Consider the following 25,282-nt stretch of genomic DNA (forward strand, 5'->3'; position numbering starts at 1 on the left):
ACATCAACACCAGAATTTAGGATCTACAGGATTATTACACCCTCTACATTAGGACGAGAAATTCTGCTGTTGAAAACCATTAGCACCCTGCATCATCAGAGCTTGATTAGCACCTCCCTGTACCTTTACTGTATTTTCAAAACCCATCTGATCTTGACCTTTCTGCATCGCTTTCATCTTGGCAAACCTGAATTTCTCATTAAGCTTGTTATGTCTCATCTCAATCTCACCACCACAATATTTTGCATAACGTGAAATCGTGGAATGTGTGATGTTACAACGCAGGGTATTACCACGCGGTAGGTAACAACGCGGTTGTTACAACGACACTGTTGTTACCACGCATGGCTTCACATCGCAAGTAATTTCTACGACTTGCACTAGATGGCGCGCTGGACTTAGGAATAGTATAAAATTCTGCATTTCCAGTCCTTGCATCTGTTGATTCTGTCATATGTTTTTCACTTGAGACAGTGCATTCTGCATCTGATCCTCTTTATTATTTATATTAGACTTACACTCACATTTCCAATGTCCAAATTGTCTGCACTCATGACTAGGATTCAAAAACAACATAACAACACCAGAATTTAGGATCTACAGGATTATTACACCCTCTACATTAGGACGAGAAATTCTGCTGTTGAAAACCATTAGCACCCTGCATCATCAGAGCTTGATTAGCACCTCCCTGTACCTTTACTGTATTTTCAAAACCCATCTGATCTTGACCTTTCTGCATCGCTTTCATCTTGGCAAACCTGAATTTCTCATTAAGCTTCTTATGTCTCTTCTCAATCTCACCACCACAATATTTAGCATAACGTGAAATCGTGGAATGTGTGATGTTACAACGCAGGGTATTACCACGCGGTAGGTAACAACGCGGTTGTTACAACGACACTGTTGTTACCATGCATGGCTTCACATCGCAAGTAATTTCTACGACTTGCACTAGATGGCGCGCTGGACTTAGGAATAGTATAAATTACTATTCCTACTCCAGTTAGCGCAACAGCAGGGAATGTGTTGGATTTAAAATCCAACACATTCCCTGGTGTTGCACGCCACCTAGCGCAAGTCGTAGAAATGACTTGCGACGTAAAGCCACACGTGGTAATAACGCGGTCATTGTAACAACCGTGTTGTTACCTACCTGGGTGTTAACAACAGCATTGTAACCGCTGTTTCCCAAAATCGCGTCCAATGACTTGCTCAGCCAGCGAAATAATTGCTGTCGGATCATGTTAGAAATCTCAGCTCTCAAACTGAACACAAACCAGTAAAAATAATGTCCCACATATTTATCTGCCACATTGTCCAATCCACTATATTGTTTGAAAGCCTGTACTAATCTCTTGTAAAAGGCATGTACTGATTCTTTCAGTTCTTGGGTCATTCTGTCAATCTGCATCCAATCAATCTCTTTCAGGGAAATGTTAGTCTTCAGGTGATTTATCCTTTAGCCATTAATCAAATTCTTGAGGAGTAAACCCCGATTGCTCTCATGTATTATTTAAATTTAGGTTTCCGTTATTCAAATTTGCACTTGTTCCAGGTTGCACTTCTAGTGTGGATGTACCTGGAGCTGAAATACCCATTGACATAGTCCTGTCAGACGCATGATAGTTCATTTCAGGAGGTCCACTCTGTTTGGGTCATAAAAAGGTGGAAACCCTGCCACATTCTTTGTGGCAGGTCAAATTGTGTCTGATTTGAGACAACATTCATAGCTGCAGCATTATTGGGTTGAATCAGAGCCATAGTTGTGTGATGCAATGATCTTACTGTCAGGTCTCAAGAACTTTCACATACTGTATTTACTCCAGTAGGTACAGCCAAATTGTGAACAGTATTTACCTATAATCCAGACTTGTAAAGGGCAACAGCAGGTCCAGTTGTAACAGGAACAGTCAAAGCGTCTGGAGTACTTGAAACAATCAGGTTTATCGGAGCTTACATTTCTGTTCTCTCACTTGCAGGAGAAATAAGCATAGATTCCTTAGGCACCACAGACATTTAAGGAGCATTAGGGTTCTCAGCTGTACTAGTGTGTGTCAAGTCATAGTCTGTGTCTTATTGTAAACTGGTGAATGATTCATCAATCCATCATTCAAAAGATTTTTTATCTCTAACACCCTCTTCTCCCTCTGTCTCTGAATTACTTTTCTCTGTCTCTAAATGCTTCTTTTTCTTTTTTTCATGCCCATAGCATCTTCCTCAACCTCTAGTCCTGGATACAATTCACATTTTCTGGTGAGCATCCCATCTACTTCTCCTGCACTTCCCTTGGTATTTCTCTTTGTCTTTCTGATTAGCAATAGGCTCTCAGGTATGTAAAAGCTCAATAACAGTGGCTCTAACAGAATCTTTCATTTTGTACACTCTTTTCCTTAAATTTTCTAAAATCCTCCGATTAAATGTTCTATAACTAGAGAACTGTCTTATCTTTTTTAGTAAGTTTATGCTAGTTCCAGAGACATGGATGTAATCTTTTGTTCATCATGACAATGTATCCTGGTGTACCCTCAGTTGGTGTTTCTACCTTTGCTTTGACAGATATGGTCTCATCTTTCTATACTAATTTCTGCAATGACTTGGCATTTTTTATTTGTATTCAATTCTGTATTCACAAATTATTTTGCTAATCCAGGAAATATTATTCTCCCACAATTCACCTGTTTGGGAACCTCAACCAATGACATTGTGACAACTTCGTCAACCAATCCCAGTGCAGCTTTATGCCAACCCACCAAACACAGAGGACACACTCTGATGTCAATCTAGCTCCTCACAGCAGCTCACCCTCCTTCACAATATTTTCCTGCACATTTTCTCTAAGCAAAATGACAATACAATGCACGCCACAAAAACAGCTGTCTGCTCAACTAAGGGATATTCACTCTCACAAAGTAACTAAACTTGCTATACTCATTTCCTTCAAATGAAACCTTGACCAGCAGGATATCACCCTAAATTGATATAGTTATTCCCTGTACACTTTAGATCAACCATACCAACCGTTTAGCACTAACACACAAAGAAAACCCTTACCAAGGTGTTGTCGTCAACGTCTCACAACCAATACCACAACTTATTCAGAGTCTTCTACGCTGAGACAACCCGTAGGTAACTATCTCAAGATCTTAGGGCATGATAGACCCTTTCACAACTTCAACTTTGCACAAAGCGACACAATTATACATGGACTTTAACCATGTGGAAGTAAACCATTTCACTCTATTCAACAACACAGAGCCATTTTAAAACCCACAATCTTAACCAAAAGCAATGGCAATGCATATCCCTATTAATACTCACACTTCTTTGCTGCTACACGTGGACTCTATCCAGAGCAATTCTTTGGACTTGGGCAAAAGACTATTTTTAGCACCTTAAAATCTCACTTCACTAGGTAGGACCATGGCTCTGCTACCAAAAATTGTTGCAGCATAGGTGTGTGAAAGTTTTTATTCTGCGCTTACTCTTCTTACTACAATACCCGTACTGAGCCTTTTACGATTAGATAATCTGCAGCATTTCCATTTACCACAGAGGCAACGATCTTCTGATGGATGTTTATCCACCGATAAGAGGGGTGGAAATTTGGGTAACCCAATCACCACATTAGCTGTCCAATGTGGACCATTAATTGACTGTCAACTCACAAATTTGAGATCAGATTTAGATACATCACTCTTAAAACAAGCATTTGCAACGCAATAGGTCTCGCATTCACACAAGTTTGAGCTATTGGCATTGTAAATGACAATGCCTTTTATTTATGTCTTGGGTTTTAAAACATAAATAAAAGGCATTGTAATTTATAATACTAATAACTTAAACTCTCCCAAATTCAAGACCTATTGCATTGCAATTGCTTGTTTATGTTCTCTGCAAAACTCCATAATTAGGCCCAAGAATTATCATACCAAAACCTTTCTAAAATGAAAAGGGAAAGAAAATGTTGTTGCTACATATAATAGAACAATGCTTGGAAGTAAAGAATAGCTATGTTCCCTCCCCTTGTTAAGCATGCTAAAGGGAAAGTCCGTCTTCAAATGAAGCACTGCAGGAATCCCATCTACTTCACCCAACTAGCGCAAAGAAACCTTCTGTGGTACATGCGCTTTTAATGTGTCACCAACATGTTGTACATCTATGTAGCGCTCCATATCCATGATGAGGCAGCGAAGCGCTCCAGTTTGTATCATGTTCATTGCTCCATACTGAAGTAGAATGAGGCATTTGAGGTTCAGAGATGTGCTTCAGACATGGGTCAGGCAAGCGACACTGCCATTAGAATGAAGTCAACAGAACATATGAGAAACAGACGGAACCAGGTAACTTCCCATCCTGGGAGGGAGTGATCCTAATCTGGTGGTCTTTGAGGGCAGAATATGCAGCGCCAAGCAGGAAGTAGCCAGAGACACTGTTTTTCCAGCATATATAGGAGGAGGTGTGAGCTCACATAACTGGGGAACACGGTTCGAATCCCGGTATAGGACTAACGCCCTGTGATTCTGGGCAAACCGCCTCACCTCGGCTGCTTAAAAAAATAGCAAACAAGGACCAAAAGAAAGATGCAACTGCGTAGCTGGAGCACTTTCTGCAGTAGCCATATAATCCATCCACTGCTGCAGTATTTGCAGATTAAGGGGAAAAAATGTTTAGAGTATAGCCAACTAACATTTACTGTGTGCAGACTGTAAATACGGCCTCAGGGAATACGTTACTGCAGTCAAAGTATGGCACCCGCGAGACAGGCTGGGGTTTCTTAATCGATTCAGTCGGTTTGTAAGCGGTACTAGAATTACATTGCGCTCCTAGCATGCCTTGTGTCGCTGGGTTAGTGAACCGCCCCCAAGTTTTTTTTCTAACTGCCATCTAGTTATAGATTTCATTATAGCAGCTATGTTGGTGAAATTAGGAAACAATTGGACATTATCAGCCATCTACAGACAAGTGAGAATGGGCAGGCAGACTACTCTTTGAGGCCAAGGGCCGCACACACCTCAAGTTTGCACACATTCACTTTCTCTACACACAGCATCACTGGATTCCCCTGGAAAGCAGGAGGGCAGTCACACAGGCCCTGCTTCCTCTTTTAAAGGCTTGCAAGTAGTATAAAATGCTGCGGCCAAACTGGGGTGCAACAAGGGCAAATACAGCTCAGCTACCCACTTAACTTCACTGGTTGCCAATGCGTTGAAGAGCATGATATAAACTCTTAGGGCATGCTCACAGGGCACTCCATCACACTGGCCCTAAGAATATTCAGAATAAAATCAGATTTTACATCCCCCCAGATGCCTAAGGTCATATCAGCAAGCGCTAGCTGAAACTAAAAGGATTAAAAGGACCAGGGCAGGGGGACACACATTTTCGAATCTGGCGGAACAGTACTAAACTGGAATTGGCTTCCAGTAGAACTTAGGCTGATCAAAGAGTACACCACTTTCAGGAAGAAACTCCAAAACACACCTATTCCCTAAAGACTGATGCCATATTTGAAATCAGCACCGGTCCTACGCACCACTATTCCGCTACCTCAGCGCCATGATATCCCTATGGGATGTATGTCACGCTTTATAAACAAATAAATAAATAATTAAAAGAAAACATTTTACTGTGCCATTTACCTTGCTTGTCGTTGCCGACCACTCCTCTTCCTGCATCGCTGCTCCTGGGTTCTGCTGCTGAGCAGTGGTGGCTGGGAGCGGGGGGGAGGTGTCATGCGAGTCCTGGTTGGAACGATGTTCGAAGACATAAAGAGCTGCTATATGAAAGCGCGGTATGGCACACTGTTATAAAATAAGAAGTGGATGTTTTTGACTGCCATTTTATATAATAAGTGCAGTCTGCATGCTAAAGTGAAAGTGTGCATGGCGGCTGAATGTTGCAGGAAAGTATGTCCTGCCTGCAGTAGGGGAAACTCATAAAAAAATATAGTGCCTACAGACAAAAATAAACCCCGGAGTAAAAGGTCCAGTAACAAATGGAGACAAAGCGGTACCCAGGATGGACTAACAAGCCTCATAATGAATCGGAAGCCAGCGTTTATGAAAGACAATGACACAAGCCAACAAAAAATATGGGCAGGGGAGTGGGCGGTGCTTACACTACATACTCTATTACAGCATGCCTCGCAGTGCGAGCAGCGCACGCGCACTGCCGCTAGGCTCAACCTAAGAAGGGAGTCCACCACATTTTAAGAGCAGCATGTAACTCCCAAACTCTTCAATGGAATGGAGAACATACATTTTGCCAACACCCCCCTCCCCATAGGCAGCTTCTGTTTCGAGTCCACACTGGCAGTTGACAAGGAAAGTAATGACTTCCTCTGCATCACATCACAAACTTCTGAAGCAAAGTTACAACAGGTTCTAAAATTAAACAAAGCTAGTCTAATTTGCAAGGGAGCGGACCTCAGCAGAGGTGCAAGGTGCACACACTCAAGCTTCTCCGCTGTGTCCAAATACCTCCCAGCATGAAGAAGTATACAGTAACATTCAGTGAGTATAATGGACCATCCTGTCCCAAAACCCCACTACAAGGCCTTATAGATGGGTTCATAAACAATTTATTCAGCTGGCAACTTTCCCCACAGGACCTTTCAGCAATACTTCAGTTGGGGGCACTTCACAGGGAAAGGCCAGGAAGGGTTCCTCAGTGGTATTCGTACAAGCGCCAAGAGGCCTCCGGGTAGTGCGCTATACAAGTACCTATACATTTACATTTACATTACATTTACATAGTACTCTCAGATCTGATGATACTGGTCATGAAGCACCGAGACCTGCCCTCTGCATCTTCCACTCGTTCATCATGTCTGGTAGTTCGTTTTTGGAGGGCTGAGACTGTACCCTGAGGGATTTGACCTGAAATGAATGAAATGAAATGAAATGAAAGTGAGTTTTGTAGAGCGCATTACTACCCGGAGGCCTTGTAGCGCTGAAGTTGCTTACTTCTGGGAGACTGCTGATTTATATGGAAAAAAGAAGAGTTTTAAGAGTTTTTCGAAATTTTAAAAGATTGGGCTCATTCCGGAGCGAGGAGGGTAAAGAGTTCCAAGTCACAGCCGCATTCAGGGAGAAGGAGCGTCCGCCCCACCTGGCCCGTTTAATTTTGCGTGTTGTTGCCAAAAAGGCCGTGCTTGAACGCAATGATCTTTGAGGATAGTAAGGAGTAGCTAAGGAGCAGATCATTGCGGGGGCATTTTTCCACATGGCCTTATGCATTATGCACATCGCTTTAAATTTTACTCTGGCTTGGATGGGCAACCAGTGTAAATTTCTCATGGCAGCAGTGCCTGAGTGACTGCGGGGGAGGCCTAACAGTAGACGTGCTGCTGCGTTCTGGGTGACTTGCAGTTTTTTGAGTGTGCTAATCGGTGCACCCAGATATAGGGCATTCCCGTAATCGAGACGGGACAGGATGATGGCCTGGACCAATATCCTGCAGGCCTGAAAAGGGAGAAGAGGTAGAATTTTCCGCAGCATGCGCATCAGCCCAAAGCAGGTGGCGGACAGTATGGTGGCTTGCTGGTTGAAAGTTAGGGTATTGTCCAGCCACATGCCCAAGCTTTTAATTTGCTTTTTAAGTTCTGGGGGGGAGCCCATACAGGGTGGCCAAAGTAGAGTGGGGCTGGGGTGAGCTGTGTTCCCCAGGAACATCAGTTCAGTTTTATCCCCATTAAGTTTTAAATGGTAAGAGGCCATCCATTCTGTGACTGCTACTAGACAACTATTCAGGTTCGATGGAGTGTGACCTGGCTGATTCAGAGCTAGCACAAGCTGAGTGTCATCAGCGTAGGTCACAATTTCAAAGCCAAGTGGGTGAACAACCTCCGCCAATGGTTGCATATAAACGTTAAAAAGCGTAGGACTCAGGGAGGAGCCCTGAGGCACACCTTGATTAAGAGGCCAAGTTTTGGAATGGATGTCACCCTCCACCACCTTGAAAGTTCGGTTTTCCAGAAAAGATTGTAGCCATAGGATGGCACTTCCCGTCACTCCGAGTTGTTTTAATCGGGAGAGGAGGATGTTACTATTCACGGTATCAAGGCGGCACTTAAGTCTAACAGCATAATTGCTGTGGTGCCGCTTGATCCATGTGCCTACGGGCTAATTCTGTCACAGTCAGTAATGCCGCTTCTGTCCCCAATTTTGGGCGGAATCCAGCTTGAGAGTCATGGAGCAGATGGTTCGCTTCCAGATAAGACATAAGACTGGTGACCTCTTGTTGAAGAACGTCTACAGACTGTTCAGTAGTAGTGACCCGTTCTGAAATCTTCTGAAGATCAGTGCAGAGGAGAGTGACATCTATTGCTACCAAATCAATTTTGTTAGTTCTGGCTTAGAGTCCCAAATTGCCGCAATAATGTCTCTAAGAGTGGGCCAGCTCTGCCTTTGCCACCTCCCCCCTCGTCGGATTCCTTCCATGTGATCTTTATAGACAGGCCATCGGGGTGCACTGTCTGCATAAGATTGTCAATTTTGTTGGACTGTGCGAGCTTGGGTGCTTTATCCTTCCCCATGTTGACTACAGGGTCCATAAGAAGTGCAGGTGTATATTTCAATGCTGACTCACTGAATTCTTGGGTGAGGCCGGTCAGTCTCAAAGAGGGGAGCAGGCAACATGTATGGATCTAAAAAAAGGCCGATCAAGGAATACTTTTCACGATGTCCGTACTGTGTCTCAACATTTAGTATGGCGTGGGGTGGGTCATGCAGAAGAGGAGAGAGAAAGCCCAGTGGATGCCCAGATTCAATTCCAGAGCAGTTTAGGGTAGTCTCAAGAGTGTGGCATGCCTCCCATCTGGCGCATAAGGTAGGTAAATGCCCTGACTCAAGGTAGAGGCCTCCCAACAGGGCTTTGATCCAGGAGCGAGGAGTGGCACTTAGGGGGAGAGCAGTCCCAGAGAGAAACATGGAGCAGGGTCTCCAATTGAGGACCCGCGACTGCAGTGCCCGGCATCCTGCAAGCACCAGAGCGGGACCTACAGAAATGGAGGCCTGCTCAGGGCCAGCAAGCGAGGCCCGAGGTGGGCGGGGGAGCCGGTGATCAGCTAGAGAGCCCCTGTGGTATGGCGTAGTAGAATCAGGCCCCAGCCCAACCCCTCCAACCCCTCAGTTGCCGGAGGCTCAAGGGCACTGAGGACTCAATCATGGCTCCTTTGTGCTGGGTCAGAGGAGGCCAGTCACCCTGATTCGAGTGACCGCAGCAAGAAGGGGGAGAGGGCATGCCATATGGTGGGAAAATTACTGCAAACACAAGACTCAGCTTGTGGACTCCACCGGCCTGCCAACAGGCTGACACCCTCTGAAAACACCCAATCACTCTAGGCGTGCCGCAGGTAATGCACTCGCTACAAGGGGGAAATGCGATGTTTATGGCGGGCCCCAGGAGGTCATTCCTGGGCCAGCGACTCACAGAGCTCTCAAGGCCCAAGGACTGCCTGTGCTAGGCTTAGAATCCCAACCGAGTCGGCAAGAAAGGTGGAGAGTCCTCTCCACCTGCATCCGATCATTGGTTTGCCGCGACTGGACCAGGCAGCCGCAGTGCTCTGCCGGAGCTCGGGTTTTCAAGGCGGCACAGCGCAGCCCACCACCAGACTCCGAGGCTGCTGAGGCACAGCACCCTTTCCAAACTTGCTCTCAAACTGGGCCCCGGGGATCACCAGCAGTAATACAGCATTGTGGGTTCAGGGAAGGCACCGGATGGATAGTAGTTTACACAAGGTCCTGAAGTTGCTGACGGAAGTTCCACTGACATGCGGCTTGTCAGCCATGATGCCTGGCCATGCCCCATTGGTCAATTGTTTTTTCAGTAGCGCCGCTGCGGATTCCTCAGCACTGCCTGGAAAGCGAAAGCACGCCGCCATGCACGCGTAGGGAAAAAAAATGCGCATGCACAAACTTGACGTCAAGCTGTCCACATGCGCTTGCATTTCTTTGTCCCTACGCGTGCTAGTTTAGCTTTGCGGGCAGCGAGAGCACCCATGTTTGGCCATCTGGACGTGCATGCATTCAGCTTTGGCTTAATCGATAACAAAAGGTCCGCTCCATGGCGAGAGCAGCGCATGCGCTGCTTTCGCCAGGCAAGACCGTAACATGCTGTAGGAATAAATAATAGCAACAGGAAGACCCAAACTTCTGGAAAAGTTTAATCACGCTAGAATTATGCAAACTAAAATCTCTGCAATAGCAACACAGAACATAAGATATATTACTTGACATTCTGACAGAGCTCACCGGTTCTCTCTACAACACATTAAAAACATTTGTAAAATAGTACAGATTAAATGGAGAAACAAATAATACCCAATAATAGACTCAGAAAGGTATTAGATGAATGTGAATATTGTATTAAACATTCAAAATGTATAGCCTTTAGCAGTCTTTTGACAAATTCAGTTAAGAATATCACAGCTTGCATTAAAGCACGAAACATTTAGGCAAGGCTTTATCAGAAAGTTATTATCAAAATCAGGGTGCAGAGTTCGGTTTTCCAGAAAAGATTGTAGCCATAGGATGGCACTTCCCGTCACTCCGAGTTGTTTTAATCGGGAGAGGGTTTAAATACATGTGTGCACTGACTTATCTAAATAGTGTTGTATTAATAACACAATTTCATGTGTAAGTTTTAAAAAACAAAATTTTCCTAAGAAACTCTTATTAGTGCAACTAGTTTATGTGTATTAGTATTACGTATATTTCATTATCTTGCATTTTAAAGCATGCTTTTACAGTGCTCCTACTACACCTGTCTCAGTTTCATGTGTCATGGTGTCTAATGTGTCTAATGTGTGCCAACTGCACTTTCAGGTTTTCGTGTCTTTAAACAGTAACTATGTTCAGTTTTATGATTTTTTTAAAATATGCTTCATCACAAATACATTTTGAAGCTTAATTTCTTCCAAATTACAGAACGGAGTTTCTCCAAATCACTTAGAGCACTCTTTCTGAATAAAGATCTAGCTTTCTGTCAAATTTGGTGTAGTTTCATTTAGCCATGCAGCTAGAATTTTCTATGGTTCCTATAGGAAATTGCATGGGGAAAACATGTTTTTGGACTCCCTATTTTTACACATCGGTGATGTTCCTGATCAAGTCAGAGTGATGTATTATTTAAAGTCGTAAGTAGTGCATAACGGGGGTATAAGTTATAGTTAACTCAGGTAACTATAACTGTTAAATTTGTGTGGGTTTGTGTGTATGAAATATGTGCCTAACTATAACGTCCCTGTAACCTTTGTATTTTGTATGAATTTTTAAGGTTTTTAAATTTTCATTTCCTAGCTATAATGTCCCTATAACCTTTGGTTTTTGAAGTGAATATAGCTCATCGGGCAATCCAAATTCTCGTTGCTTAAGGATCGATGCAGACACCAAATACAATTCATTTGCTTTTATTTATTTGTCCACCATATCTGCCATTACGAGTTTTGACCGTCAAGTGCAGCCTTGATCACATGACGGTCGCTCCATTTCCATGATTTTTTCACTGATTACATCCTCATAGAAAGTAAGACAAGACTAGTAAAATATTGCAAAGAGGAGAGACATATTGGCATCTAACACAGTCTACTCTGCATACACAGTACTAAAATTATTCATTATGTTCGCATAATTGAAATAAATGGCACTTAGTAAAAGTCCTTCATAAATACAAATAATATACTGCTTATTTTTTCAATATTGTTGCTTGCGAACTCATACAGTTCATCTTAATATGTTTTTGCAGCCAATTAAATCTACTGCAGGCGGTCAATGTTTATTATTGTTGTACGTCACTTGTGGCAATTTTGCATCCATATTTGAGTTGAAGTGGGCAGCGTTACTTAAAGTGCATATGTGCTAAACTGATTAGAAATTTAAAGATGCTAATATAGTTCCCCATACATATTGAGTCTATCTGCCCTTGCTGGCTTTTATAACGCTCTCAAGAAAGAATTCAGTTTTCCTAGAGCTCAGATTGCCATGCCTTCATGGGTTAATAACTCTATATTAAATTTGCCTTTCCATTCATATTACACCATATGAATAATCACCTGTGCAGACCCCAACTAATGATACGTTCATAAAGTCAAGCTGTACAGTAAAAAGTGCAATGTGCATGTTGATTATACCTTTGTGGTGCAAAGTCATTCCAGCCATTCCTCCTCTATATGAGCAACATTTCATTATCACATACAGTGCTCAGAACTCAAGTTAAACATTAACATAAAACACTCCTGTTTAGGGAAGCTTTCTGCCCTATTTAAGTAATGTTGTCACATATGTACCTTCTGTTTATTTACTCAGTTGTTGTTACTGTCATTGTCATGAGCGCCTAGAGACCTGACGGTGATTTGGCGCTATATAAACCCCAGTTAACAATAACAATAACAATAAACTATAGACTAGATTGAAGTGAAATAGTGAAGTGGCAGAGCGTCCAGTCCCTGTGGGTAAACCTGGCATAACATATGTGTCATGTTTCTTCAATTGCTCTTCATGCTTGCTATGTAGAATGTTTTCTTTAAATCTCTATTCTATTGTATCTCAATGAATCTTTCCTGGTTCTGTCAGTACAGTTGCTGGGAAAGAAGTCCTGAGTAGGCTGCGTCCTACCTTGCTCCTGTACTTCTTAATTAAAAAACCTTCCACTTCATTAATTCATTGAAGCGTCCTACTTTACAATTGGCGACGAGGATGGGAGAAGCACTAGGAAATACCTGGACCCAATTTTGGATTTTCTTCAATTTTCAACATTGGGAATTTTTCTTTGTTTTTGTAAATAGAAATGTCTCGAACAGTAATGTAGATATGCTTAAGAAACGTATTTCTTCCAAACCCAAATGGTTAGACGATTTTGTATGTTGATTCTTTTATTTGTTTTTTTTGTTTTGTTTTCACGGAGGAAGATGTGTCATGTTTCTTTAACCCTTCCCATGCTCGTGACGGAACCATTCCGTCACGAGCCTCGGGTGGGCTGTGCTGGTGACGGAACGGTTCCTTCACGGCCCCCGCGGCGCAAATTCCGCGCCTGCGGTAACGTTCTCTTACGGGGGCGGGGCCGTGACGGAACCGTTCTGTCACAAGCACAGCTCACCCGCGTGCCGTGACGGAGCGGTTCCGTCACGAGCACGGGACCGCCGCACGGCCCCCCCACCCCCTTAGCACTGCGGCGGAATAGCCGCCGCAGTGAAGGGGTTAATCGCTCTTCATGCTTGCTATGTAGAATGTTTTCTTTCAATCTTTATTCTATTGTATCTCAAGGATTATTTCCTGATTCTGTCAGTACAGTTGCTGGGAAAGAAGTCCTGAGTAGGCTGCGTTCTACCTTGCTCCTGTGCTTCTTAATTAATAAACCTTCCACTTCATTGATTCATTGGAGCGTCCTACTTTACAATATGTCAATACAATATTCCAGTACAATACAATACAATTCCTTGTCTACGTTCAGCCTATTTTGGGTTTAACAGTTTAGACTCACAATATAGCGTATTTCAAGTTCCCTTAGTGCCTTTACACGATCACTACACCTTCTACTCACCAGTACCCCATCAATTACAAAATACATAATTTTCTTAGAATCATGGTCATGGTGTAACTCACAGTGCCTCAATATCGAGTATGTCTGATTGATGTTAAATATGGCACACGTGCTGTAGTATCTTTTTGTAGAATGCAAACGTTGTGTTTCGGATGTATGTCGTTACAACACATACTTTTACACCGCATACCTTTACAACGCATTTTTTACACCGCAACATCCATTACAACGCATTCCATTACAACGCATGCCATTACAACGAATTCTTTGAAACCACCTTTACAACGCATTCCACTACAACACATACTACATTTACAATGCATACCATAACATTGCATGTATGGTAAGTATTGGATAGTGTAGGGGTAAAAATTACTATTCTAACTCCAGGGGGTGCAACAGTAGGGTAAGTGTTGGATATTGTAGGGGTAAAAATTACTATTCTAACTCCAGGGGCTGCAACAGTAGGGTAAGTATTGGATAGTGTAGGGGTAAAAATTACTATTCTAACTCCGGGGGGTGCAACAGTAGGGTAAGTGTTGGATAGTGTAGGTATGCGTTGTAATGGTATGCGTTGTAATGACTGTGTTCTAATGACATGCGTTGTAGTGGTATGCTTTGTAGTGACATTTGTTGTAATGGTTGCATTGTAATGGCATGCGTTGTAATGGATGTTGCGTTGTAAAAGTTTCGTTGTAAAGGTAGTGCGTTGTAAAAGTTGCGTTGTAAGTGTTGTTTCCCTTGTGTTTCCAATGTAACTTAATTTACAAGAACATGTTAATACATAGTCTGCAGATTCAGTTCTGCTGTTATACACACCCTTAATCTTAATTGGCTTTTCCTTATAATGGGGTGTGTATTTAACCGTATTTTGACCAATCGTGCAGGCTTAATATCAGGAGCATCTTTTAAAACCTGCTTTATGTTGCAACCAGCTTACTTGGTTGGCCAGCTCGGGGCTGCTTTTTACAGGTACATCCCTCATCAATTGTGCATGCCTGCAAGTAATTTGAGGATTGATGGGCATAAGCTCACCAATCACGGTATCTGTTCTTACTATGTGCGGGTGCCTTCTAAATAGGGCTGCTAATGCTCTGTCCTGGAAGCTGTATGGGGTTATAATTCTTACGCCTCCATTGGGCTGTTTTTTTTGGAATTGAGAAAGGGATAACATTCTTCTCTTTTTTGTTAGCTGCCCTTTGTGGTTGATCTATTGCCAGCTTACTATACCCTCTCTGCATGAATCTCTCTTTCATCTACCTCTGACACTGAAGTGTGTCGGGAGTGATACTGCAATTCCTTCTTGCCTGTAGCATCTCACCATACAGGAAGCTCATTTTGGTATGGCGCAGATGGAAACTGGATGAATGCAGGGTCTTATTGCCAGGAGTCTCTTTCCTGAACAGCCGTGCTCTAACATCCTATTGCTAATGTATACTTCTAAAACTGGGACACTGGTTTTACTAATGTGTGCGTGAAGTGTACGTTCAGATTGTTAGTATTAATCTCTTTTACAAACAATTCTGCAGTCTCCACAGACCTTCTCCACACCACATATATATATGTATATATACATGTATGCATGTGTGTGCATATATTTGTATATGTAATTTTATATGTGAAACAAAGGCCCAGAAGCGTGAGGACGCACTCCCAGTCGATGAAATCTTAAAGATTTATTAAAAGGACACCAGCAGCTTCAGTCGGGTATTTTGGATCCATTTTTTTTTAGATCCATTTCTTTGCTCTCTTCCTGACTCTCTTCCTGACCTTAATTACCAGCAACTCACTCTGGGCGCCCACGAAGGGTAAAGTACATGCTGCAATTCTTGGGAACAAAACAGAACTTACTAAAAGACGAAAATTGGCTGGAATGGACTACAAGTCCCGACATACAACACAGGGACTAATGACACCGCCGGCTGAGGGTTTAAAAGCATGCAAATAAGTTAAGCATCAAGAGTCCTTCCGTGCAGTTCCCAAGTTTCCTATGATTAAGAGGCTGAAGCCTCGAAACGCGTCAGGAAGAGAGCAAAGAAATGGATCCAAAATACCGCACTGAAGCTGCTGGTGTCCTTTTAATAAATCATTAAGATTTCATCGAGTGGGAGTGCGTCCTCATGCTTCTGGGCCTTTGTTTCACATAAACGTACATGGTAGTCCTGCCGTGGAGGGCGGCACCAACGCTGTGAAGTGAATAGCGAAGCTGTGGCTGGAACTACATCCAAGCCTGTCTTCAGCGCAGGAGATGGGAATTTAATTACCAGCAACTCACTCTGGGAGCCCACGAAGGGTAAAGTACATGCTGCAATTCTTGGGAACAAAACAGAACCTACTAAAAGACGAAAATTGGCTGGAATGGACTACAAGTCCCGACATACAACACAGGGACTAATGACACCGCCCACTGAGGGTTTAAAAGCATGCAAATAAGTTAAGCATCAAGAGTCCTTCCGTGCAGTTCACAAGTTTCCTATGATTAAGGGGCTGAAGCCTCGAAACGCGTCAGGAAGAGAGCAAAGAAATGGATCCAAAAAGAAATGGATCCAAAATACCGGACTGAAGTTGCTGGTGTCCTTTTAATAAATCGTTAAGATTTCATCGACTGGGAGTGCGTCCTCACGCTTCTTGGCCTTTGTTTCACATAAACTTACACAGTAGTCGTGCCGTGGAGGGCGGCACCATCGCTGTAAAGTGAATAGCGAAGCTGTGGCTGGAACTACATCCAAGCCTGTCTTCAGCGCAGGAGATGGGACTTTAATTACCAGCGACTCACTCTGGGCGCCCACGAAGGGTAAAGTACATGCTGCAATTCTTGGGAAAAACAGAAGTTACTAAAAGATGAAAATTGGCTGGAATGGACTTCAAGTCTCGACATACAACACAGGGACTTATGACACCGCCCACTGAGGGTTTAAAAGCATGCAAATAATTAAAGCATAAAGAGTACTTCCGTGCAGTTCCCAAGTTTCCTATGATTAAGAGGCTGAAGCCTCGAAACGCGTCAGGAAGAGAGCAAAGAAATGGATCCAAAAAGAAATGGATCCAAAATACCGGACTGAAGTTGCTGGTGTCCTTTTAATAAATCGTTAAGATTTCATTGACTGGGAGTGCGTCCTCACGCTTCTGGGCCTTTGTTTCACATGTAATTTTATATATATATATATATATATATATATATATATATATTTGTATTACAGGGAGATTATAGGTTGCTGGGATTGAATTAAAGGGTACCTAAAACAAATTAAACAGTTAACCCCTTCCGTGCTCGTGACGGAACCACTCCGTCACGAGCCACGGACGCGCTGTGCTGGGGACGGAGTGGTTCCGTCACGGCGCGGCCGCCCCGCCCACGCTGCAGGAATTCCTCTCCCACGCAGGTGTTCTAATGAGAGGGCGGGGCCGTGAAGGAACCACTCCGTCACAAGCACAGCGCGCCCTTGGCTTGTGACAGAGTGGTTCCATCACAAGCATATGGCGCCGCGCGCCCCCTCCCTCCCCACAGCGCCGCAGCGGAATTACTATATTACTATATTATAAGGGGTTAATGGTTAAAAAACAAACAAATCAGCCTCAAAAACAAAAAGAAATCAGTAATTAATTCACATAATCTTAGTCTAAATGCAATCAAGTAATGGTATGCAAAAAAAATATGAGAATTAATGACGTATAACCTTATTTCACGATCATGGCTCCACATGATGGAACACCCTTATCCTAACCCTCCCTTGCCAAAAGTAACAGAAATGATGGCAAACTCACACCTATAGACAGGCATACATTCTGAACTTAAACTAACTTTGTCTAGACAGTCTCTGGCTATTTCCCTCTTTTATTTCTCATGCAAACTCTCCTACCCTCGAATGAGTCGAAAGGCAAGAAGAGCACAACATAAAAGCCAATAAATACAATCAAATAAGTTAGCATGCTGGTGTATTAATATAATTGAATAGGGATATGCTTGAGAACGTGCTTATAGTATAAAGTGTGAGTAAAAATACAATATGTATTTTGCTTTTTTTTTTTTACAGAAATACATGTTAAGGAGGACTGCGCCTATCTATCATTACTACGAAAGTGTAATTCGGGATAATTTTGAAGAAACTGAAGAGGACTATTTTGTGCAGTAAGTGACCAATTTTTACTGAACTTTAATTGCATTTTGTATGATGTGCCTATTTTAATACCTTATCTGACTAAATTGGATATGATCAGCCCAGTGGAGGAGCTTAAGAGTTAGTCCTGGCCAATGCCGCTGGTACCAACCCTCCCTCCTTCTGATACCAAAGAGAAAGCCACTGAATTTGCACGCCGCCTGCACAAACAATGAGAGGGAGTGAAATTCTTTAGAGACTCTTGCATCTACTAAGTAAATGAGAAATAATGTATACAAGCATTGCCAAGGATAATAAATGTGAGTTTAATTTGTTAATCTATGCAAACACATACATGCACAATGGTAAAGTGACTTTTTGTACTGTATCTTTGTGCTACATGCCTCTTTCTGAGCCTCATATGCCTGTGCCTTATTTGTAACACACTAAAGTATACACAAAAGTGATCGATGGAATGCTTGAATTAATCTCAGCCACTAGTAATTACTCGGGTGAGATCCCAGTCCATCGTTATTTTGCACATCATACCACCTCAGTTTGGGCCCAGCCATATGCAAATCAGTATTGACCAATGGGAATAGTCCAGCTTAAGCTGCCAGGTCAGGTCCTGCCTGAACCGGAACACATGCAACCCAGGAATGGTTTTACCCTAGTCGAGGCTTATCAGTCAGGTATAGCTTGGTTCCAGTGACAGAGTGTGGACACGACCCAAGTCTGAGCATACACATCCTACTTAGGGTGCCACACTAAAGTGTGTAAAAAAGCAATGGATGGAATTTTTGAATTAATCTCAGCCACGGGTAATTACTTAGAGCTGCATCCCTGTCCATCATTATTTTGCACACCATAACCCCTCAGTGTGGACCCAGCCATATCCAAATCAGTCTTGACCCTGCTCCAATAGGAACAGTACAGTCAGAACTGACAGAACAGGTCCTCTCTAAACGGTAACACAAATAACCCACAGCTGATTTCACCCTAGTTTGGTCTCATCAGTTAGTGCCAGTGTGTATGAGACCCTCGTCTGGCCATAACCATTCCACTTGGGGTGACACACTACAGTCTACATAAAAGTGATTGATGGAATACTTGAATTAATGTCAGTCACTGATAATTTTTTGGTGTTGTATCCCAGTCCATTGTTATTTTGCACACCCTACCACCTCCGTTTGGATCCCGCCATATGCAAATCAGCCCTGACCATGCTCCAATGGTAACAGTCCAACCCAAACTGCCAGGTCAAATCATTCCTGAACTAGAACGCAAGCAACCCAGGACCGGTTTTGCCCTAGACATGGCAGAATGCTTTTAACACCTTGAAGTCTTGTCCTGCTCCAATGGGACCAGTCCAGCCCAAACGACCAGGCTAGGACCTCACTGAACTAGAAAAAAAGCAACCCAGGGCTAGTTTTGTCCTAGTTAGTGCTCATCAGCCAGGTGTAGCTTGGTTGATGTGGCACAGTGTGCATGGGACCCATGTCAAGCTGTGCACATAAGCTCCTTTATAGTGTCAAAAGCGTTCTGGCACACCTCTGTCCAGATAACCTTTCTGGCCTTCTTTTTAGAAGTCAGCTCTGACAAGGGAGCAACAATGGTGCCATACCCTTGACAAAATTCCTGTAGTATCAGGTAAGGACCAAGAAAGCTTTCACTTAGAAAGTCGGTGTCTTGGGGTTTCCCAAGCAATGAGGGTCTGCATTTTGGCCTGGAGGGGCTGCACCCAGCAACTTGGTGTCCCATGTAGACAACTGATTCCTGCCCTATCTGGCACTTACTGGCCTTGATAGTCAGACCTGCCTTCTGCAGGTTATAAAGCACTTCCTCGAGGTGGAACAGGTGGTGCTTCCAGCTGGAGCTGAAGTCCACAATGCTGTCCAGGTTTGAGGCACTGAAGGCCTCCAAGCCTGCCAGGACCCTGTTGACCAGCATCTGAAAGATGACAGGAACATTCTTTAATCCAAAGGGCATCACCATTACCTGGAAGTTGCCCTCGGTGTGGAGAACGCAGACCTCTACTTGTCCCTCTGATATAGGGCAATCTAACAATACCTAGATGTAAAATCAAAGGTAATCAGGACATGGCAGCTCCAATTCGATCTATGAGCTTATCAGCTAGGGTGATGCGATGTGCATCAGTTCTGGTGCCTCAGTTGAGCCCTCTATAATCCACACTGAACTTGAATTCTGGTGTGACACCCTGTGGGGAGGCCTTGGGTACCAGCAGCACTGGGCTGGACCAAGAGCTGTTGGAGTGCTCACTCATCTTGTGTTCCAGCATCTTAGACACTTCCTCCTAGATTCTGGTCCTTACCTTGTCAGATAGCCTGTAAATCTTATTCTTCATGGAAATACTGGGGCATTTTTATAAGGAAATGGCAGAGCGCGGCGCTGATGCAAATTTGGCAGCGCCACTCTCCGCCATTTGCAAAACACAGGGATGCACCATATTGACAACAATATGGTGCACCCCTGTGTTTTCACAGAAACCCTTGCGCCATAGTGCAAGGGTGCATGAATTGCAGGGAATGGTTGTTTAGATGCAGCAAGATGTTCCTTCCTGCACAAATAATCAATAATGATGATTTGTTACTTCTATGTCGGCTGCATTCTGCGGCACACATAGAAGTAAATTGTCATTATTTAATTATTGTTTATTTGCAGTAAGGGACACCTTCCTATACATAAACAGTCATTATTGGTGTTTGTTCTTTCTATGTGTGATGTAAAATGCAGCACACATAGAAAAAGCAAAAACGAGGAGAAATAAAAATATTTCTCCTTGTTGCGCCAATCAGGGTCACTATTGTCTGCAGGGTAATGGCAAGAATCCGAAAGCTCAGTTAGGGAAGAGTGTCTGCACTGAGACTTATGTATTTACGTCTCAGACTTCCCCAGCGTTTCTAGCAGCTAAGGGTACTTATTTAGTTTGCTACGACAAAGCGTATACATGGTTACCCCCTGACTTTTCGGGCACATGTTTTGTTTCTTTCCTGTTGCCCCCCACTTTTACAGCTGCGGCAGATTATCATATGACAAGGGTTGCTAGAGGTGTTTTCAGTCAGGAAGATACCGCAGGGCAAGAGTTGGGAGATTTCTCTAAGGGTTTTCTGCCGTTCTGGGGACCGATGGCTAACAGCAGGAACATTCGCCAGTTGACGAGAGTGGTTGAGTCCACCATAATCGAAAGTGCCGGTGCCCTTAGTAACTTGACTGCTGAGCTCCAGTCGGATCGACTTATGACACTTCAGAATAGAATTGCTCTTGACGTCATACTTGCAGACCGAGGTGGAGTATGTAAACTGATTCAATCGAGCTGCTGTGTTTTCAATCCAGACAATGCTCCGTCAGTCTTCCAGGCCATTTCCAAGTTACATAAGATCTCCGATTCTGTACATATAGATAAAGGAGATTGGTCGTTGATGGGATGGTTTTGGGGACTGATATCCACGTGGGGATGGAAGATTCTGATGGTCATTGGGATGGTTTTAGCTATCCTTTTCCTGTTCTGTCTCTGTGTACAGTGTGCTCCGGCTATTTGTGGCCTCTGTGCTACTTCGTGTGCGAGGAGACCTGTCCAGAGAGAGGTACTAAGTACTAGGATGATGCTACAGCAACATATCGATGATCTGATGAAGATAGACCTAGATTCAGATTGACATGAGTTTGGGTTTATTGCCTATGTAAGGGCAAAAGGAGGGTCTGTAGTTCCGTAGTTTGAGGGTCTGTGGTTCGGTGGTTCCGAACCCATTCAATAAAGGTCGTCGGAAATAGACGATCTTGGTGTCAGCGGACCGTAAACCACGAGTGCAGGGTGTACGAGTGTTTCCGCAATAATCGATCAATGAGAACACTACGTATTCAGGGATTTCGTTTGAACCCTCAGGTTCCATCGTGGATGCCAGCCATTTTGTGTGGTTGCCCTCACATAGGCCGATGACTGCGTCCGAGCGAGTCCTTGGGACACGTACAACTTAGTTGACTTCTGAATGACCTGGTCGAACTGACTCCCTTGCCCAAGGCTGACCTCGCTGAGCCAGTTCCTTGTTAAGCAGCTGGTCCGATAAAGATCAAAGAGCAGGACATTACTGAGTTTACAGTACACTGCACCCACCTTTGTAACTTGCTTCTCATCTGTTTCTGCTCCTTCCTTTACGACATAATCACAGATTTGGGTTGAGGTTTTATGATGGGTTTGTCCGGCCTGATCCAACAGGATATTGGAATGTGCTTGGTCATTTCTGGTGGGCTGGACAACGGAAAATGGGATTGTCGTCATGCGCTACTTTTGAAATGTCACACTGTCATTGGTTAGTTTGTATGTAATCGATGCTACTTTGGAATGTGATTTTTGGCATAAAAGACCATGCTCCGCTCATTGAAATTGTGCAGTCTCTAGCGAACCACCCGTGTTGTGCTTCGTAGACCTCTGTTCCTGGTTGCAGTCAATAAACTTGGTCTTTGACGTCATCAAGAAGTGTCCCATGTCTCTGTTTGCCGAGGCAGGGGAATCCGAAGACATCGGGTGTTATCCCTGGCGCCGCTGGGTTCTAAAACCCGGTTCTTCACAACCCTCCCTCACAAGGCTGAAATGCCCTCTGACAAGGTGGTCATACAGGAGCTCAAAGGGGCTGAATCCAACTCCCCTCTGTGCCACCTCTCTGTATCCAAATAACAGGCATGGGAAGAGGACGTCCCTCTTACACCTCAAGAGTTCTGGCAGACCCTTGATAGTATCAAAAACAAATGTGTGTGGAGGGTCAAGGGGTATATTTAACGACCTGTCTGCTACCTCCCCTACTGTCAGAATACGAAACATACAACAAAGCAGACCAGGTCAAAAGATGGTGTGTAACTATACCAGTGACTATGAAACAATAGGATGCATCTGTTAGTGACCTTGATAGTGTCTTTAAGGCTCATTGGTCTGGGGATGACAAGGTGCAAGGAACTTGCAATTTACTCCACTCTCATTCCTCATTGACTTCATGTGTGCTGACGTGAGGTTGGTGCCACTTTCGGACACCACTTCTTTGGGACATCCCACTTGTTTAATAATCCCCATCAGGCCCTTGGCCACTGCAGGTGGAGTCACCATCTTCAGAGGTATGACCTCTGGCTACTGAGTGACATGGCCCACGAAGACTAGGCTGAACCTGTGGCCTAGGGCAGTCTTGGGGTCCATGGGCCCAATAATGTTGATGCTAACCCTTTTTAAGTGGGTTACAGTGACAGGAAGGGGAAGCAGGTGAGAATTCTGCTTTCCCACTGACTTTCCACTGGCCTGGCAAGTAAGACAGTCTACAGAATGCATCTGAGGTCACTTTCATCAGGGCCAGTAAAAGTGGGTTACAAGCCTGGCAAAGATCTCGTCTTGGAACCGATATCCTGCCAGGGGTACATCATGCCCTGTAGCACTGGGGAACCACCAACACACTAGTTTCATTAGACTCAGGAACCTTAGGCTCACTATACAGGAAATAATTCACCCAATAAATTAGGTGATCCTCAGAAGTGTCACCAGCTGCCTGGACATGGGCCTTCCACCTCAGACCCTCAAGAGTAGGGCACTTTTTCTGAGCTTTTCATAACTCCTCCTTGGATGAAGCGCCCCCTTCAGCTTGCCAGCTAATCAGCTTAGATAGATCCCCCAAGGCAGCAATGTCCTACCGTTTTGGACCCTGTGGTGTGGCCCTCACCCCAACCTCCTTCGGTATCATGGGAGCGCAGGGAGACGGTTTTTCACACTCACTGCCATTCTGCTTCATGACAGATACCTGGGCCATTTACCCAGGCTCTAAGTCCACTTGACTTCCCTCTTGGGCTGCCGTGGACCATGTGGTCAGACACACCCACTCAAGCAACCTTAAGATTTCCAGGTGAATGGGATCTCCGCCTTCTTCCTTTTGTAGGGCTACATGTCATTACTGAACAGACAATGCACAGGCATGACTGAACTCACAGCTACCCTTAACTAACCTGAGACCCTCCTCCCATTCAAAGGGAAATGGAGCCAAGGGATAGTGACTCTCATGGTTGTCAGCTATTACAACCCGGTGGAATATGTTAGATGACACCTAACAGTAGTCAAACTGGCTCCTGTGTAAGCATGGGCGGAAAATCCGTTTCGCTCGCGGATTTTGCGGATTTTCGGTAAATTCGCAATCCGCGAGATTCGCGAATTTCCCGCAAAATCCGCAAATCCGTGAGCAGCGGATTTGCTCGCACTGCTCGCGTGAGTTCGCGGCTTCCTAGTTCAACCTCGCTCCCCGCGAATAAGCGCAAAAATTGCAGAAATACGATCTTAGCAAAACTGAAACTACTTACCAGGTTCAAAAGTTCAGGCTCATCATTAGTAGCCATTTCCTGTAGTGCTTCCTGAGGGGCCCCTCCAGAGTTCAGTTGCCAGTTGCAACTATTATGTGACCCTGCTCTGAACCTCAGAATAGTTACACATATGCCACAAAGGTCCTGAATTACAGCTAAGGGAGACAAGCAGGAGCCAGGCTGGAAGTTCAAATCCATTAATCAGCCCCTAATTCATTATTGTCAGTTGGGGCAGGGCAGGTGTTGTAACTAATTTTGCAACAATGAAAGCACTTAGCAAGTGCAAAAGATCACTAATCAGGAAGCACTAAGGAAGCAGGTGCCAGCTAAAAAAATATTCTGTGACACATTAATCAGCCCCAAATTAATTCAGGTCACTTGAGGCAGGGAAGGTGTGCTTGCTTTGCCACAATAATGTACACTGACTGGACAACCAGAGGGTGCTGTGATGAAACAGAGGGTGGCATGGGTGGGCCAGAGGGTGGCATGAGTAGTCAGAGAGTGGCAGTGGTGACAGAGAGTGGCAGTGATGAAGAAGAGTGTCCCAAACAGGCTGGACACGTAGAAACAACAAGTTCGCGAAACTTGCGACCCGACAGGTAAGTTCGCGTTTGCGAAATTGTACAAAACCCTCGCGAACTGGCAGAAACCCGCGCGAACACACAAAAAAAAAATCCGCAAATTCGCGAGAATTCGCGGATTTTGCGAATTGCGAGTTCGCAAATCCGCAAAATTCGCGAACGCGAGATTTGCAAAATTCGCCCATGCTTACTCCTGTGTCTCTCAGAACCTCTACCAGTTGCCCATTGATGGTGACCCCCATTCTATACTTTGAAGTATTGTTAGGCAGGGGAGCTTTTTGTACCATCTCTCTGTCACCCAGGTACATTAGGCTAAACTCTGCACTACTACCCATGCTAACTGGGACCACCCCCTCTGAAACCGCTACATTTGCCATCCGAAATGTCTGCCCACCAGTGGGGGACTGCGCCCTCCAATGTAATTTGGTTTGCCCCTTGATGTGCGAATACCTGTAGCACTTGAAGGATATGGGGGAGAACTTCCATGAGGATTTCTTCTCAGAGAAGAAACTATTTTTTGGTAAGTTTGAGACTGGGAATTCTTCCCCTGAAACTGTTTTGGCAGCCGTTGGAGAGACTTTGGTTTTGTCTTCCCCCCTCTTTTTTTCTGGTGGTGGACCCTGTCCATCCTTTAGGTGAATCCCCCCACACACCTTCTTGTGGACCCTGGTGCTACGCCATTGGTCCGCCTCTTTAGCAAGCTTCCTGGGTCAGTGA

General features: G+C 44.2%; 1 protein-coding gene across 1 annotated transcript in view; it reads left to right on the forward strand.

The window, feature by feature from the left end:
• The window catches only part of LVRN (laeverin), a 648,183-nt gene that overhangs the window by 502,377 nt on the left and 120,524 nt on the right, over positions 1-25,282 (forward strand). Inside the window, exon 15 of the mRNA XM_086961059.1 lies at positions 17,577-17,671. Coding sequence (XP_086817185.1) covers positions 17,577-17,671 — 95 coding nt within the window. The remainder of the gene's footprint in view (positions 1-17,576; positions 17,672-25,282) is intronic.

The sequence above is a fragment of the Lissotriton vulgaris genome, chromosome 3_1, assembly GCF_964263255.1.
Source record: "Lissotriton vulgaris chromosome 3_1, aLisVul1.2, whole genome shotgun sequence".
NCBI lineage: Eukaryota > Metazoa > Chordata > Amphibia > Caudata > Salamandridae > Lissotriton > Lissotriton vulgaris.